At 37.6% G+C, this 19,003-nt stretch overlaps 1 protein-coding gene across 9 annotated transcripts in view; it reads right to left on the bottom strand.

Annotated features, from left to right (window-relative positions):
* The window catches only part of EPHA6 (EPH receptor A6), a 1,017,309-nt gene that overhangs the window by 338,349 nt on the left and 659,957 nt on the right, over positions 1-19,003 (bottom strand). For all 9 annotated transcript variants that reach the window (XM_017347166.3, XM_051859383.2, XM_051859384.2 and 6 more), the window contains one exon: positions 15,851-15,975. In XM_017347166.3, coding sequence (XP_017202655.3) covers positions 15,851-15,975 — 125 coding nt within the window. The remainder of the gene's footprint in view (positions 1-15,850; positions 15,976-19,003) is intronic.

Genomic DNA, 19,003 nt, shown 5'->3' with positions numbered 1-19,003 from the left:
ATATTAATGTGAATTGATTAAAACCCACCCCAAATTAAATAAAGTACAGAAGAAAAATGAAATGAGCAATAGTCCAGCCACTTTAATGTTCAATCAATAGTGGTTAAAATGTAAGTAGGCAGGTATATCTCAATTAGCTAGCAGGTAATTAACTAGTCTTAAAATTAATTAATGCAAGTGAAACACATTCAGTTAATTTCAGTATTATTTTTGTCTTTTGCATAATCCAATTTGGGAATTAACACCAAGATTTTGTTCTCTATCTTCATTCAAGATCAGAAGAGTACTTTCCAAGATTAGAAATGTACAGCTGTTTCAGCTTCAGAGAAATTCATTATAATTTATTCAACAAAATTAGATATTAGCCTTGCAGTAAACAAGGGTTCCCTTGCTCCAACAGGGCAAGTTTCCTAACCCTAGATACCCTACAGACCTTAGCTGCTAGACATCCCCTCTGGCAGTAAAAAAAAAAAAAAAAAAAAAAAAAAAAAAAAAAAAAATCTGCAAATCAAATCAGACAGCAAAAGGCACAGAACTGTTCATAAGTTCACACAGGGAAATCTTTATCAAAGGTTGCATTTTCTTGATACTGCTGTAATATTTTGAAGGCTAAGGGCCTAATTAAAACTGTGCTTAAAATGCACAGTTTAAACACACATACACATAATTTCACAAAAGCGCTTATTGGAAGGGAGATATTACCAGAAAGAAAAGCCCACTGCATTTCTCATTAGCTCCAAGGAAAGTTGTGACTCTGTCTTGCCTTCAGTTTGATATAAATTACCTCTTTTAGGATTTGCTAATAAATCCCTGAAAAAATAAGTGGAGACAAATTCTACAACTCTGTAAACAGTCACCTTGGTAAACATCACATGGGATTTTATACAGACTCCAAAATCCTCAGAAGGAATAAATGCATCTTGGTCAATTTCCAGATTTTTATTAAGTGCCTGATTAAGTAGCAATGGAATATAAGGAAAGTGAATTTACTGAATTGGTAATTAAGTTTGTATGTATAGCCCCATATAGTAATTGTGTGAAGAGGCAAAAATATGGGTGTATTTTAACAGCATTTGAAATGAGCAAATGTTGCATTTCTTTCCAAGGTTAGTGACTTTGTCTAATTTTAATAAGACTAGTAATCAAAGAGATAGATAACATAATCTAGTTGCAGCTCTTATCTTGAAATTCATATTAGAAAATCTGATATGATTTATTTGTAGATATTATATACTAGCATCTATTCTTTCACCATTTTAGAATTAAAAGTTTAAATGCGTGCCTTGCACATTGTTTTTCAAAAGTATCAATATTAAATTTTCCATTTATGATAGTTCATTAAAAGGTGACTTCAGATTGAACTAACAGAAATGTTACAGTTAAAAATATTGGTGTCTCTGTAGAGGTTTGTTTATTTGCTTTTTGCTACGCTATATCAGAAATTTAGAAGAAGCTTGAATTCGTGTCCTAGTTACTCCTCAAGAGGAATTTTCTGAAGGAAGGAAAATATAATAGAAATATGTGAATTTTAAATACTCTACAGCACACTGGCTCTTGATGGGTAATAGCCCAAACACTCACCTAAAATACTTTTCAGTATTTTTCTCCTCCTTTATGTACCCTCCTCCAAAGGAACATAGTGATTCTCTGATAATTTAATGCTGCAAGTGATATAATCTGGTCTCCCTAAACTATATGCTACATTACATTATTTTCTCCACTCTAAACAATGAAGTTTCTTCAGAAGGAAGTGGGGATTTATCATTTTTGAATAGCCTGATACTTGTCTCTGTTCTCAAAGATATAAAATCTGACGATAAAATAGGTAATTTCCAAATTGCTGAAAAATCTGCTATTATTTCAAACTTATGTTGCATATGAACATCTTTATATCTTAAAATTTTTTATATTTCATGTTTTTAATTGGAAACATCATTCCTTCCTCACTCTTATTTCCTATGACCTTGGGCAGCAAAGCAAGACTCAATAAACACAATAAGGTTCTATAATTCTGAGTTTCAAGACTGGAAAACTATTTGTTAATTTACCTAACCCTCATCAAAAAAGAAAGACATGGAATTTAGGGAAGTGATGGAAAGGTAACTTGAGAAATAAATGATGGAGAATACAAAAGGGACTGACTTTGACTTTAGGATGTGAAAGTGAATTAAAATGTTGAATTTAGAGCTGATTGAAATATACAAATTTAGCAGAAATATAATGTGCAATTTTACATTGGTATACACAGAACATCAGGGCTAGGAATGCAATTCTGGTGATTACCTATCACCAAGAGAATCCCGGGAGCTATGAGCAGTTGTGTACGGAGAATTGGAAGTCAGAATATAAAATTTTCATACACATGACATTTCTGTTTTTTGGTCTATATATTTGCATAGTGATTAAATATTCTTCTTCTCTGGAAGACAGAGAAGAATCTTGCTCAGTTCTCCACTAATTATTACCATTAGCTCATACAAATTATCTGTTTCTCATCAAACCCAAGCATAAAAACATTCAGATTTCCCTGTTTCTTTGGGTCTTTGTAGCTAAAGGCTCTGCCATGTGAAATATATAATAAAGACATTTGTGTCCTTTCCTCTTGGTTGTCTTGTGTTACTGCGGCCTTAGTTGTAAACCTAGCGATGGGAAAGATATTGCTCTTTCCATATAGCATATTCAAAAGTTTTGGATGAAGTACTTAGTACTTCAGAGTACTTAGCTTATGAACTTTTTTTTTTTTTTTCCTTTCTTGGGTGTACCAAATTTTTGACATACTAAATCTTGCTTTTATGGCTTTAAGCAAATCCATTCTCCAAACCAAACATAGAATATCTTCTATAAAATAGGATAGTTAGAGCCGTTAGTTGTTAGTAGACATCTGTAATTTTCAAGGGTGTGCAGCCTCTGTTCCCGATGAATGCTGTAAATATCTTTATGATTCTTTCCATTTCGCTGTCTTGGTGCTGCTTTTGATGAAATACTGGCATCAGTCCCAGCTTTGCTACCATAAGAATCTCTGCTCCAGGCACCACGGGGACTCTGTGCTCACTAAAGCAGACAGGCTTCCTCACAGAGTGTGCTGTTTACTGCACAACATGGAAATTGGGTATGAAATCTCCATAATGAGTGTTTGTATCAGTAAACTCCCTGCTGTCCATTTTTTCAGGTAATGTTGTTTTAATTAGTACCAAATGCTTATATTCAATTTCTCTGTGGTAGACATTGCAAAAAAAAATGCAGAAACACAAAAACTTCATTTACCAACTCAGGGAATTTGCTGATTATATCAGAAACATTGATTTTTATCTGATTTGTTCTTTATTCACTGCATTTTCTTCAGGTTAGCATTTTTGGTTTTGATACCATATAAATCATATAACACGTGCAGGGGTCCTAGCCAGTTGTACATATATAAGTTTACATGCATGTTTAGAGGGTTGTGATTTCCTTTTATCCACAGCTGATTAAGTGAAGTAATAGAGAAGCTGGGCCCCTAGAGACTTACAACTCCAAGTGCGGTCCATGGACCAGCAAAGCTGGCATTACCCTAACTTGTTAACAATGCAAAATCTCATCCTACCACCCGCCTCCCCTGCCCAATCAACTGAATCATAATCAATTTTAACAAGATTCACGTGTGCTGTAGGGCTCCCTATGCACTTTCCTCAAGACTGACACTTTTGTTTCTTGTATAATAACCACATTTTGGTTTACATGAAAGTGTATATTAAGGTTTGCAAAATGGACACGTTAGATTGTTAAAAGGGAGGAAAGATGCAGCGAACAAAGGAGACCTGTTTCTATCCCTAAATAATGGATGGAGGCAGGAGTACCTTTCCGAGAAATGAAGAGAAAATTCTCATTTTCCCTTGGGCAAGTACCTAAGTGGAAAAAAAATACAACAAAAGAAAGCAAGGAAAAGATGAGGAATGTATAGTGACCATCTTATAGAAGGGAGGGTTCTTTCTTATGTTGATTATTGCTATAATTGCTTCCTGTGTTTTTATACAAAAATGCACATCAACTGATTATACAAATGCAGAGGAATGAGGGCTATTTGTTAAATTATTCTCTTCGGAAAATGTATCTGGCTAGTGTAAAATAAAAGGGAAGGAAGGCAGACAGAGGCTGACTGCAAAGTGTGAGGAAAGTGTGACTACTGGGGTGTGTCCTCTGTGACACTCAGGCTGGCGTTTATTTGTAAGGTACTAAGAGTATGGAGAACTCACAGGTCCTTAGTGTTTAGTGGTCAGAGCCTTTCGGAGGAGATCTGGGTTAGGAAAGTTCATCAGGGTTTCAGCCCTATAGACACACAATGAAGCATTCCCTGTTTCTTGTCATGTGTATGCCTGGCATACCACAGGCTTCTGCCAATAAAAAGGCCACCATCAGGTGTTCTCTCAGAGCCATTAGCCAATAAAAACCTCTTTTCTTTAAAACTTATCAGCCTGTGGTATGTTGCGACAGAAAATACCCTAAGTGACTCAGGAAAAAACCGACTCCAACCATCTCTCAAAAAAGGTTACTTTAAATCATCTATGATTGTTGATAAAAACACTTTGCAGAATGAAAAACTTTCCAAAAATCCCCTCCCCTTTTTTTAATGATGCATCACTGCTCTCAGTGTCATGAAATTATACATATTTAATTAAAATTCATAGATAGCTTTGACTGTAATTTATGGACTTAGTTGACACAATGGTAAGTTACATTAATTGTGCATTTTATATAGATAAATTTTGACCATCTGGATATAAGAAATGATTTGTTTCTCATGATGAGTTTTCTTAACCAAATCCTAAAAATGCTGTCTATACTAAAAATTGACAAGAGTACTTTAAAGAAAAAGATTTCACCAGTCACAGTGTCTTTAAATACTGGATTGAAGAATATGAACTGTTATGGGGGATTCATGTTTGCAAAATGAGATACCAGTTGGTATTTAGTGGAGTCATACAACACCCTGGTGAGACAGGTAAGTTTTATGGCTGTCATTTTACAGATGCAAACAGGGCATCAGAGAGTCGTGAAATGTTCAGCCTCAGGGAACCTAGAAAATCAGCATCAGCAGAAAGCACTGACTTTTCTAAAAACAGCCATTGTGATGCAAACTACCATGGCCAGTTTTAACAACCACTTGCTGGCTGTATGTTTTTGTGCAAGTTATTCAGCCTCCTTCTACCTTATTTTACTCTCCTGTAAAATGGGGATAATAATAGTATTTACCCCGAAGTGCTGTTTCTAGCACTAACTGTTCAACCCTTAAAAGTACCCAATATATAACTCTTCAACATTTTTTGTCTCCTAATTATTAGCTATGTGCCTTTCTGAATACTAGGAACAAGTGAACAAAAGAAATTCCTCTATTCATGAGATTACTATCTAGTGATCCACAGAACGTTCTCCAAGCCAATGGATCTGTTATGGATAAAGAGGCAGAGATCAGAAAGAGCTTGAGGAAAGATACCACCATATACCCAACTAGGGCTGCCTCTGAAACTGCCCCCATTGTCGCTCCCCCTCTTCACGGAGGAACGACACAGGACCTGCGCTGTTCTTTTGTCTGCTCGGCCCTTCCCGGGTTTGCTGCTGGTCCTTCCCGGGTTGGCTGCCGATCCTTCCACCTCCGTGGAAGGGCGGCTCCCCCTGCCACTTTCCCCACTTCCGCGGGGGAGTGGCACACCGCCGGCCGGCTCGCTGCGGGGCTGCTCAGATGTTATCCGGATGTTCCCTTTAGATGTTCCTGGTGCATGTTGTCTCTCTCCTCCTTTATAGTCCTCTTCCACCAATCCCAACTCTGCTACCCACACGCCCAGTACGCTGCTCTCCTCCAATCAGGAGCAGGATCAGCTCCTGCAGGTTATTGGTCGAACTGGAGGCAGCTGTGTAAAAGTTGTTTACTCATCTCCCAGCGCCATATTGTGGGAGAGCAGATGCATAGAATAAGTCTTAATTCCAGTAACTTAGTCTAGTCTGAGTTGCTCCCCACACCCATGACTGCTGGTAACTTGAAGTTTCTATTACAGCAAAGTTCCTGCCCAGAACCAGGAAAATCTGAAAATATCCAACATGGCTACTAATTCTATTGTCACCATGAGGTATACCTAATATTAAAGTAGCATTACCATGGCTGACACTCCTACCCCCATAATGCACCTGTTGCCATGGAATTTCTGGGACTTCCTGAAAAGATCAGAAAATGAGGAGTCACTGAATTCCTGGAAATTCCTGGCCTTTCCTGGAAACTCCACCCAAAGCACCAGTCTTACATCTCCAGATGACACAAAGGGATTAGCACAAACTGTGCAGCTCAGTCTGTATTATGCCTGAGTTCCATTTTGAATGTGTAATTTTGTTTTGCTTATAAATCTTATTCCTCTGCTAACTTTTATCTATCTCTGGTTCTTGAATTCTTTGGTTCATCATGAACAAGAACCTGGACCCATTCCCCTCCCCAACCAGAACATTTTATGAAAAAATAGAGGCAAACATTCCTAGAAGCTTTCTTCGTTTTAATTCTTGCTCTTTTTTTTAACTCTTAGAGGTAATTTTCTAGTGGCTGGTGACTTCTCAAGTTCCTGTGAATGAGTTCTACACAAAGAGAGAATTTTACTCATTTAGTTAAAAAGTAATTAAAGAAAGGAAACAGCTGTATCCGGCACTGACTAAAGGTTGGGTGACAATGACAAACAAGACATGATCTCTTTTTCTTCCTAACATACAAACCAGTATGGGAGTCGGACATATATATATATATATATAGTTATATATATATTAGTTATATATATTATATATAGATATAATATATTGATATTAATATAGTTATATATTACATATTAGTTATATATATTAGTTATATATTAGTTATATATATATAACTAATCAAGACTAGTTTTGATAAAATAATTGCTATAGTATGAATGTTTGTTCTGCCTGCTGTCACCAAATTCTCACACTGAAATAATAACTTCCAAAGTGATATCAGGAAGTAGGGTTTTTGGAAATGATTATGTAATGGGGGCAGAGCCCTTAAGAATGGCTTTTGTGGCCTTAAGCAAGAGACCTCTGAGAGCCCCCTCAATCTTCTGCCATGTGAGGAGCCAGCTGTGTTTGAACCAGAAAGCAAATCCTCAGTAAACACTGAATCTGCTGGTAACTTGATCTTGAACTTCCTAGTCTCTAAAAACTATGTAAAGTGAATTTCTTGTTCATAAGCTACATAATTTATGGTATGTTATTACAGCATTCCAAATAGACCAAGAGAATGAAAAAAGAAGCAAAGAGTACTTTAGGCAGCAACAAGATGAAGAGGAAAAAAGGGAAAGGAGGGAAGGCTGAAAGATGGAAAAATAGTAAAAATTAAGAATGTGGAAAAAAAGGTAGGGAGAGAGGGAAAAATACAGATAACAGAGGGTACATAGTTTAAATACATGTGCCCTCCAAAATGTATCTCATCTTGAACTTTAACTGCCATTATAACAGAGTTAAGAGAAGGGACCCTTAAGATGACCAGCATGTGACGGCTATACCATCAAAGATGGGATGAATGTTGTTATACAAGAGCTGCTTCAGCCCTCTCTTGCTCTCTCTTGGCTCTTTCATTATTCCTCCCTCTGGATGATACAGCATTCAAGTCACTACCTTGGAGTCAGAGACTGAGCCCTTATCAGATGGCACACCTTCTAGGACCTAGATCTTGGACTCATCAGACTCTAGACTTTGAGAATGAATTTTCCTTCTTTACAAGGTACCCAGTCTTGAGTATTCTGTTGTAGCAGTATAGAACAGACTAAATTGGAACATTAGTACTGAAAGCAGGGCTGTTGCTCTAACAAAGAACTGAAAATGAGGAAGTGGCTTTGGAAGTGGGTAATGGGTCAGGCTAGAAGAATACAGAACAGGCAAGAAAAAAGCTGGGATGTCCATACATAGAGTGTTAAGGGCCATAACGGTGAGAGATTAAAGAAGTAAGGAAATGTAGGGAGAGTCTAGAACTGCTTGTAGATTAACAAGATGGTCATGATCAGAGTATTGGCAGGAATATGGACAATAAAGGCAATTCTGGTAAGGTTTCAAATGGAAATGAGGAACAAGTTATTGGAAACTGGAGAAAAGACCATTTTTGTTATAAACCATAAAGAACATGACTGCCTTTTGTCCTTGCTCAAGAGCTTTGTGGAAGGCAGAATTTAAGAGAAGTATCTGTTGGAAGAAAAATCCAATCAGCAAAGCATTCTGGGGCCATGTCGCTTCATTTAGCTGCATATAGTAAACAACAAGAAGAAACGATTTAAATGGAGAATTTAAAAGTAAAATTGAAGCAGACTTTAGGGATCTGAAGGATTCTCAGCCTGCCCATGTGATAGCAAATAAAAGCACATTTTCAGTAGAGAAAACCAAGGCTGTGGTCAAGTGACCGTTTCATAAGGACATTAATATGGACAGAACAAAGACAGAGGCTGTTCATCAGGCAATGGGTAAATGACCACAACGCACTTTGCTGCATTCCCATCTCAGGCCCAGAGTGCCAAAGTCTGGGGGAACAAATATGTCAGAAAAGAGGCCTAGGGCAGCTCAGGCCATGGGAGTTTGCTGCCCAGGTCTGCCTCAAGTCTCTGCTCTTCTCATTATGGTCCCTGGGCCTCCGGGACTGTGAGAAGTAAATTATTCTTCTTCAAAAATTACTCATTGTCAGGTATTCTATTTCAGCAGCACAAAATGGAATAAGACAAGGATATGTTTGATATTCAATGAGGTGCTTGAGATTTTGTGACTGCAAGAGGGTTTGCGAAATTTTGAAGGCAATATTGCAAGTTAGGAGCAGATGATGCCTTAGTTCCCTCACTCAGTGAGGCTGCTTTGTATTTGGAGAAAAATCATAAGAGGTAAATAGGCAAATAGAAACTTTTTTGTAACTATTTTATTTTCTTTGTTATTTTCAAGTGACTTTTCATATATAAGCTATGTTCACTTGTGTTAAAGGAAAATTAAAAAAAAATATGGAAAAAGAAAAAGTCTATGGAGTATGAATAATAATTAGATAATTGTAACAAATAAAGAAATGCTTGTAGGCTTTCTTATTTTCTTTTTTTTTTTATTTAGTAAATATAAATTTCCATGAAAACTGCTTCCAGTACATATACAGACACAGAGAACCACACATAGATACACAGACCGATATACAGACAGACACTCTAAGAAACACATATCACACAAGATAATAATATCATGGTCTTTTTTTTTTTTAAATAGAATAGCAGAGCTTACTCTGTAGCATTTCTTTCTTTCTTTTTTATTATTTGACAAATAGAGTTAGACAGTGAGAGAGAGAGAGACAGAGAAAAAGGTCTTCCTTCCCTTGGTTCAACTGCCAAATGGCCACTACGGCTGGAGCTATGCCAATTCGAAGCCAGGAGCCAGGTGCTTCCTCCTGGTCTCCCATGTGCCTGCGGGAGCCCAAGCATTTGGGCCATCCTCCACTGCCCTCCCGGGCCACAGCAGAGAGCTGGACTGGAAGAGGAGCAGCCGGAACTAGAACCCAGTGCCCATATGGGATGCCGGCGCCGCAGGTGGAGGATTAACCAAGTGAGCCATGGCGCCAGCCCCCCATGGTCTTAATTTTTATACATGTTTATGATATAAAGAATTTTGCTTCCTGTGGAGTATTTAAAAATATGTGTATGTGTGTATATTTCAGTAGATTTCATTGAAATGCTGTACTTAACTTAGGGAGGGGATAACAATAAAACAGTGATATAATTGTGTAGATGTATTAATATTGTAGATAAATTCACATTTGAAAATAGCTATAACTTCAAGAGATTATCTTTCTAGACATTTCCAAAGTTTTTATTTTCACCTATAAGAAAAGAGAGGAGAGAGACACAGTGAGAGAGTTGGTTCACTAGCCAAATGCCCATTAACAGCCTTAGCTAGGCCAGGCCAAAGCCAGAAGCTCCAAATGCCATATGGGTCTCCCATGTGGATGGCAAGGGTCCAAGTACTTGCGCCATCATCTGCTGCCTCTCTGAATCCATAGAAGGAAGCTAGATCTGAAGTAGAACAGCCAGGACTCAAACTGGCACTCTGGTATGGGATATGGGACTCTCAAGTGGTGGCTTAACCTGCTGAACAACACCTACTCCTGGGTCTTACTTCAAGATGAGAAAACAGGACTGAAGAAATTAATGTGTAAACTGTACTCGGGTTTTTGAATACCCGGGCCTCATACAAGCATGCACCACATAACGATGGACTTCATATACCATGCTGATTTGTAAGATTATGATGAAGCTGAAAAATTCCCATTGCCTAGTGACATCATAACTGTCATAATGTCATAGAACAAAGCATTATGTATTTGTAGTAATGTTGGTATAAGAAAATCTACGTTGCTGTCAGTCATATAAAAGAACAGCACATGGCCGGTGCTGTGGTTCACTTGGATAATCCTCTGCCTGTGGCACCAGCACCCTGGGTTCTAGTCCTGGTTGGGGCGCCGGATTCTGTCCTGGTTGCTCCTCTTCCAGCCCAGCTCTCTGCTGTGGCCCAGAAGGGCAGTGGAGGATGGCCCAAGTGCTTGGGCCCTGCACCTGTATGGGAGACCAGGAGGAAGCACCTGGCTCCTGGCTTTGCATCATTGCAGTGCACCAGCCGTAGCGGCCATTGAGGGGTCAACCAGGGGAAGGAAGACCTTTCTCTCTGTCTCTCTCTCTGTCTTACTCAGCCTGTCAAAAACAAAACAAAACAAAACAAAACAAAAACAAACAAACAAACAAAAAACAGCACAGGGGCTGGGACTGTGGCATAGGTTATGCCCATATGGGCACCAGTTCGAGCTCCAGTGGTGCCACTTCCAATCCAGCTCCCTGCTAGCGCAGCTGGGAATGCAGTGGAAGATGGCCCAAGTACTTGTGCCCTTGCACCCACATGGGAGAACTGGAAGAAGCTCCTGGCTTCAGCCAGATTCAGCCCTGGCTGTTGTAACCATTTGGAGAATGAACTGGTGCATATAAGATTTCTCTCTGTCTTTCTGTCTCTCCTTCTCTCTCACTAACTTTCAAATAAATAAGTAAATATTTAAAAAAATTTAGAGCAAATACAATCACACATAGTACAAAATACTTGAGACTGATAATACATTATTATGTTGCTGGTTTATGTATTTACTATACTACAATTTTTATCTTTATTTTGTAGTATATTTCTGGTTATTTTAAAAAAGTTTACTGCAAAAGCAGTATACCATGTTGCACCAGAGTTATGCCAGCAGCTGCCTCATGCATTTCATGCTCACTGAATCTCTTGATTACATCAAGAGTTCACTTTGAGTGATTGATGTACACATCTAGGTGTGTATAAATACACGGTACAATGTTCACACTGTGATAAAAATCTCCTAATCACACATTCCTCAGAACCTTTCCCCATTGTTAAGTGACGTGTAACTATATATCACATTCTCTGAGAAAAGGTTAGTGGTAACAACAGTATGTTTGTTTAACCTCAGAAAGCCCCATGCATCCCAAGAAGTTTAGCATCTTTCTGGATCTACAGAATAACACAGTAAAACAAAGAGAACTTAACAATATAGCATGAATTACTCAGTGATGTAAATGTCAATAATTTGTGGATCAATTATAGCTATAGCAATACAGAGTAACTTTTATTAAAATGAGGTGAAAGATTTAAATGCCATGGCACCAGCATTAAAGACTGAAAAGAATATGAATATTACAATGAGTCAAAGATTTGTTCTCTAGTAGTTGCTTGAGCAGTTAGCTATGTTTGTTAACAACTGAGGCTCCCAGAGATCACCTTGGCTTACTTTTACCTATTTATTCCTATTCCCATTCTCTAGTTTCTGTGTATTTTGTTTTTTAAAGGCTTGCACCTGTGACCTCCTTTAGAGACCTAAACTTGGGCTCTTTGTGCCTATGTATTTTTTCTCATATATATATATATATATATTTCCACTGAGGCCTGTAACCAATGATTGACTGGAGACAGCTTCTCTGTCTCCACAGGATGACCTCTGAAATGTACCTTAGACTCCAGAGTGTTCCTCTGCTATTGTTCTGATTCTATATTTTGCTCTATGCCCAATTTTTTCTTAATGCTTTCATAAATAATTTTTGAAAACTTTTATTTAATAAATGTAAATTTCATAGGTACAGATTTTTGCAATATAGTGGTTCTTTCCCCATACCCACCCTCTCACACCCACTCTTATCCCACCTCCTACTCCCTCTCCCATCTCATTCTTCATTAAGATTCATTTTTAATTATATTTATATACAGAAGATGAACTCTATACTAAGTAATGATTTCTACCCTTTATACCCACACAAACACATGAAGTGTAAAATGCTTTTTGAAGACTAGTTTTACCATTAATTCTCATAGCACAACTCATTAAGAACAGAGGACCTCCATGGGGAGCAAGTGCACAAGTGACTCCTGTTGTTAATTTAACAATTGACACTCTTATTTATGACATCAGTGATCACCCAAGGCTCTTGTTATGAGCTTCCAAGGCTATGGGAGCCTTTTGTGTCCACAAACTCCAACATAATTTAGACAGGACCATAATCAAAGTGGAAGTTCTCTCCTCCCTTCAAAGAAAGGTACCTCTTTCTTTGATGGTCCTTTCTTTGCACTGGAATCTCACTCACAGAGATCTTTCATGTAGGTCATTTTTTTTGCCAGAGTGTCTTGGCTTTCCATGCCTGAAATACTCTCATGGGCTTTTAAGCCAGATCTGAGTGCCTTAAGGGATGATACTGAGGCTAGAGTGCTGATTAGGGCATTTGTCATTCTGAGTCTGCTGTGCGGCCTGCTTCCCACGTTGGATCATTCTTTCCTTTTTAATTCTATTGTTATTGGCAGACACTTGGTCTTATTTATGTGATTCCTTTGACACTTTTTCTTATCTTTTTGATCAGTTATGCATTTAAAATGATCACTTTACCTAGTATGATGGCATTAGTACCTGCCAACTTAATGGAATTTGGAGTCCCATGGCAAGTTTTTAGCTTTACCCTTAAGTGTAAGTCCATGAGAATGTGTGCTGAACTGTATATCTCCTCCCTCTCTTATTCCAACTCCTATTTTTTACAGGGATCAATTTTCAATTGGTTCAAAAACCTATGAGTAATTCTGTGAAATAATTTTTAATATTGATTTAATGCTTTTACTCTTTAGGTCTATATACAACTGGTCTTTACAAAAGGGTTGATGTCTTTATTTCCATTTTTTCAAATGTGAAGTCTGAGACTCAGGAAGATTAACTTTCCTTGGCTACAAACATACTGAGTATTAGAGGCAGAAGATGAATTAGGAATTCTTGACTTCGAACTCCATGTTTAATCCATTAGCATTGGATCACTTCCATTTTCTTACAAATAATTTAATTCATAATATTACGTATTCTATCATTAAAAGAAACCTTATGTAGTAAAGCCAAGTGTTATGCATCTAGGAGCAAAAATGGATATTATGTTCATTACTATCTTTTAGAATCTTACTGATTACTACAATATTGATTAGATGACAGTGGTTTCATCTTTATTAAATCTGTATGGTTCATACTTACTTGGAAATACTGCAAGTGGTTTTCACTTCCAAAGATATGAAGTATAAGACTATAGAATGAGTAAGTGATTTTTTTTTTTTTTTTTGACAGGCAGAGTGGACAGTGAGAGAGAGAGACAGAGAGAGAAAGGTCTTCCTTTGCCGTTGGTTCACCCTCCAATGGCCGCCGCTGCAGCCGGCGCACCGCGCTGATCCGATGGCAGGAGCCAGGATCCAGGTGCTTTTCCTGGTCTCCCATGGGGTGCAGGGCCCAAGCACCTGGGCCATCCTCCACTGCACTCCCTGGCCATAGCAGAGAGCTGGCCTGGAAGAGGGGCAACCGGGACAGAATCCGGCGCCCCGACTGGGACTAGAACCCGGTGTGCCGGCGCCACAAGGTGGAGGATTAGCCTATTGAGCCACGGCGCCGGCTGTGATTTTTTTGTGTAAGAAATATAACTCCTATGAAACAATGTCTCTTTTCTAAACAGTTTATTTTATATACATATATATTTGTACAGTGTAATAATCAGAAATTTTCAGTACATGATGGTGTATCTAAACCAGTAGACATAAATTACGTATTTTCTTATGATACAGGTGGTAGCATCTGAAAGGTACACTCAACAAATTTTTAAGCACAGGCTGGCCTGGGGAATGCGCAGAAATTATAGTCCAATTTAACTCAGTAAATTCCTCTTTTCTTAGGCATGGATTTATCGATCTCAGTTAATGAATGATAATGACATATTCATTGACTACATAATGATGAAGTCACCAGAGTGCCCAAAGTGCATTCAATCATGCTGGTTACGTTATCTCTCACTCAATCAAAACTATGTTTACTAAGTAGTACAACAGAGGAGTAGTAGGTTCCATTTTCATCTTGCCTCGTATTTCTTCAGAGAAAATAAACTTCTGTCTGATATTCCTGTTGGGGCCCAAAATATGCTTCTTTGGACTTAGAGGCTGAGAGCACTTGTGGAGCAGCAAACGCAGGGAAGTGCTTACTCTGAAGTGCCCTTGAAGACCAGAATCACTCACCAGAGAAGAAAACATTAGCCTTCAATTCTCTTACTGAAATTCCATTAACCAAGGAAGACTAAACTCACATTACAGTGGGAAATTAAACTCACATCACACCTACAACATACAGCAAATGTATCCCAAGCCATTGTCTTTGGATCCACTCATTTCCCCTAAAAATCATTTATGCCTCCCGTTAAGTTGCTTGTGTTCCTACTTCCCTTTCCCTTATGGAGAGAGTATTGAAGCCTCAACTACATAGCCCTTCTTGGAGTTTCATATTCTGTGTGGTCCTGTGCACATGAGCATATTAATAAATTTATGTCTGTTCTCCTGTTAATCTATTATTAGTTTATTTCAGATGATTCAAGTATCAAACCTCCAGGGGAAGTTTGAACTCCTCTGTCTTCTTTCTTCTAGTAAGTTGCAGAAATGCAACACATTCTTTTTTATTGTAGTAAACTACAGGAAATTATGTATTTTTTACACTAAAACTTTTTAAAAATTTATGCTTCTTTTGACAATATTAAAGAGTAAGTGCGATGAGACATATCAGAATACTTGGTCTGTGTAATACCTATACCAAGAATATCAAGGAACGTGGGGGAAAGCATAAAGAGTAAGAATACAATAAATGTAAGGGAGAATCTAATTAAGAAAATAATGATTTTGAGAAGGATATTACATGTAAAAAGGGGAAATTTAAGGCTAACAGTTGAATTATCAATTAAATTTCTCTTGATAGCTTCTTTTAAAATAAAATAGCTACCTTGAATATAAAGAAAATATTTAATTCATTGGGTAGTTCTATTTATCCCTTAAATCATTCTTTTCAAATTATAGTGACATGTAAGCTTAAATTCACTAGCAAAGTATATGTGCTACTCAAACTCACTTTGGTTTATAGTTGATTTTACAGTTTTCCCAATTGAATAAAAAATGCTACAGCAACTAAATTGTAAGTTGAAGGAGTTACTTTATCGTAAAACTCCTTTTTTCTGCACTGTAAAACTCCCTAGAGTAGGTCATGACAGAGTTGAACATCTGGCATCTTCTACATTAATATAACATAAAACAAGACAAATTAATTAAGAAATTGTTCAATAGTAAATTAGAGAAGATAAAAAGAAACAATAGGTTTCAGGTGTGGTCAAAGAAATGGGTTAAAGTAAAATAATATAGTATAACATATACTCAATATACACATATATACATACATATGTATATGTAGTTTTTTCATAAGACTTACTTTCTCATAGTACTTGATCTCGTAGTCCAGAATGGCTCCATTGGAAAAAGCAGGAGCTTGCCATGATAGGGCAATGCTATTCTGGGAAGCCCAGTCCTTCCTTACCATGCCTATCAGAGAAGGTGCTGAAAGGAAAGAAAATAACTAAGAATTAATTGACAAATCATTTTCAATAATCCTTTCTGTAATGATTTCTGTTTCAAGAAAGACATAATTCTTATTGGAGAAGATACCAAAGTTGGTACCAGATTAATAAAATAGTCCTAGGATCTACTCTATTCATTATAAACAAGGCATTAAAATATATTTAGAAATGCTATCAGATAATATGGGTAAAACCCAGGTATTCCAAGAATAAGGGTCAGAACTCATTTTTTTTTATTTAGTAAATATAAATTTTCAAAGTACAGTTTATGGATTACATTGGCTTTCTCCCCCCCCACCCAATAATTTCCCTCTCACTCGCACCCCTCCCATCTCCCGCTCCCTCTCCCATTCCATTTACAACAAGATTCATTTTCAATTATCTTTCTATACAGAAGATCAATTCAGTATATACTAAGTAAAGATTTCATCAGTTTGCACCCACACAGAAACACAAAGTGTAAAAATACTGTTTCAGTACTAGTTATAGTATTACTTCACACTGGACAACACATTAAGGACAGATCCCACATGAGAAGTACACAGTGACTCCTGTTGTTGACTTCACAATTTGACACTCTTGTTTATGGCGTCAGTAATCGCCCTAGGCTCTAGTCATGAGTTGCCAAGGCTATGGAAGCCTTTTGAGTTTACTGACTTCGATCTTATTCAGACAAGGTCATAGTCAAAGTGGAAGTTCTCTCCTCCCTTCAGAGAAAGGTACCTCCTTCTTTCATGGCCCCATTCTTTCCACTGGGATCTCACTCGTAGAGATCTTTCATTTAGGTCTTCTTTTTTTTTTTTTTTTTTTTTTCCCAGAGTGTCTTGGCTTTTGATGCCTAAAATACTCTCATGGGCTCTTCAGCCATATCTGAATGCCTTAAGGGCTGATTCTGAGGCCAGAGTGCTATTTAGGACATCTGCCATTCTATGAGTCTGCTGAGTATCCCACTTCCCACATTGGATCATTCTCTCCCTTTTTGATTCTATCAGTTAGTATTAGCAGACACTAGTCTTGTTTGTGTGATGCCTTTGACTCTTAGACTTATCAGTGTGATCAATTGTGAACTGAAATTGATCACTTGGACTAGTGAGATGGCATTGGTACATGCCACCTTAATGGGATTGTATTGGAATCCCCTGACACGTTTCTAACTCCACCATTTGGGGCAAGTCTGATTGAGCATGTCCCAAATTGTACATCTCCTCCCTCTCTTATTCCCACTCTTATATTTAACAGGGATCACTTTTCAGTTAAAATTTAAACACCTAAGAATAACTGTGTGTTAATTACAGAGTTCAACCAATAGTATTAGAACAAAAAAATACTAAAATGGATAAAGTATTACATTGTACATCAACAGTCAGGACAAGAGCTGATCAAGTCATTGTTTCTCATAGTGTCCATTTCACTTCAGCAGGTTTCCCCTTTGGTGCTCAGTTACTAATTGAGTACAGAACTCATTTTCTTTGTACTAATTGGATATATTTTTTCTTTAAAATGGCTTTGGTCATGAAGTATGACAGAGAGTAAAATATATGGCTCCTATATTTTATCAAATCTGAATATAATGCAGAAAAAAGCTCCATAATTACAAGTCCTGAAGATGTCTCAGTACTTTTAATAAAATTTATATGATAAACAATGTTTACAGGAAATTATTGATATAAACATGAGGACTATCCTTTTTGTATGGCTTCTGCAACATCTACATCTGAATAAAATATAAATATTTAACTTTGGAAGTTTTTTTGCAGAATCATGTCTATCTTTTTTTGCTAAAAAATTATATTGAAATCTAATTCTAACCTAAAATAACCTCATGTTAAACCTCCAATATTTAACTAGAATGCACATATTTTAGATTTTCTTTGTACATTTGATAAAATACCTCTCATTTGAAGTATTCCTGTTTTTAAAAGCAATTGTGTTTGACATAGAAGTTATAATTCATGGAGAAATTCAAATTAAACTATGAGATAATATTTCATATCCATCAGACTAGAAAAAAAATTTTGACAACATATACTGTTAGCTAGGCTGTGAAAAAAAGTACCTCATTATGTTGGTGGAGATACAAAATTTTATGATGGAAAATGTAACAATTTAAGGCAAATTATGTATTCATTTATACTCTGACAACTTGGAATTGATTCCAGAGATACACTGCACAAACACAGACTGTCATACTCAATAAATTCAACAAAATAGGAGATCTTGAAAAAGAATCAAATAGATGGGGCCTGCACTGTGGTGTAGCCAGTAAAGCCACCTTCTGCAGTGCTGGCATCCCATATGGGCGCCAGTTCATGACCCGGCTGCTCCACTTCCAATCCAGCTCTTTGCTATGGCCTGGGAAAGCAGTAGAAGATGGCGCAAGTCCTTGAGCTCCTGCAACCACGTGGGAGACCGGAAGAAGCTCCTAACTCCTGGTTTAGGATCTGCGCTGCTCTTGCTGTTGCAGCTAATTGGGAGTGAACCAGTAGATGGAAGACTTCTCTTTCTTTGCCTCTCCTTCTCTCTCTATGTAACTCTGACTTTCAAATAAATTAAAAAAAAAATCAAATAGAAATCTTGGAAACAAACAAACAAACAAAAACTGATTAAATCAATTGAAAGAGCACAGTTTAAAGACTCAAAGACAAAGTAAGGGTTGGCGCTGTGACGCAGTGTGTTAAAGCGCTGACCTGAAGCACCGGCATCCCATATGGACACCAGTTCTAGTCCTGGCTGCTCCTCTTTTGATCCAGCTCTCTGTCATGGCCTTGGATAGCAGTAGAAGATGGCCCAAGTCCTTGGGCCCCTGAACCCATGTGGGAGACCCAGAAGAAACTCCTGGCTCCTGGCTTTGGACTGGCACAGCTCCGGACATTGTGGCCATCTGGGGAGTGAACCAGCAGATGGAAGACCTCTCTCTCTCTCTCTCTCTCTCTCTCTCTCAACCTCTCTCTCTGCAACTCTTGTCTTTCAAATAAATAAAATAAATCTTTTTAAAAAAAGACGAAGTA

The sequence above is a fragment of the Oryctolagus cuniculus genome, chromosome 4 (genome assembly GCF_964237555.1).
Source record: "Oryctolagus cuniculus chromosome 4, mOryCun1.1, whole genome shotgun sequence".
In the NCBI taxonomy this organism is placed as follows: Eukaryota; Metazoa; Chordata; class Mammalia; order Lagomorpha; family Leporidae; genus Oryctolagus; species Oryctolagus cuniculus.
Note: the sequence above shows the minus strand (reverse complement) of the source record. Positions and strands in the feature narration are given on the sequence as shown.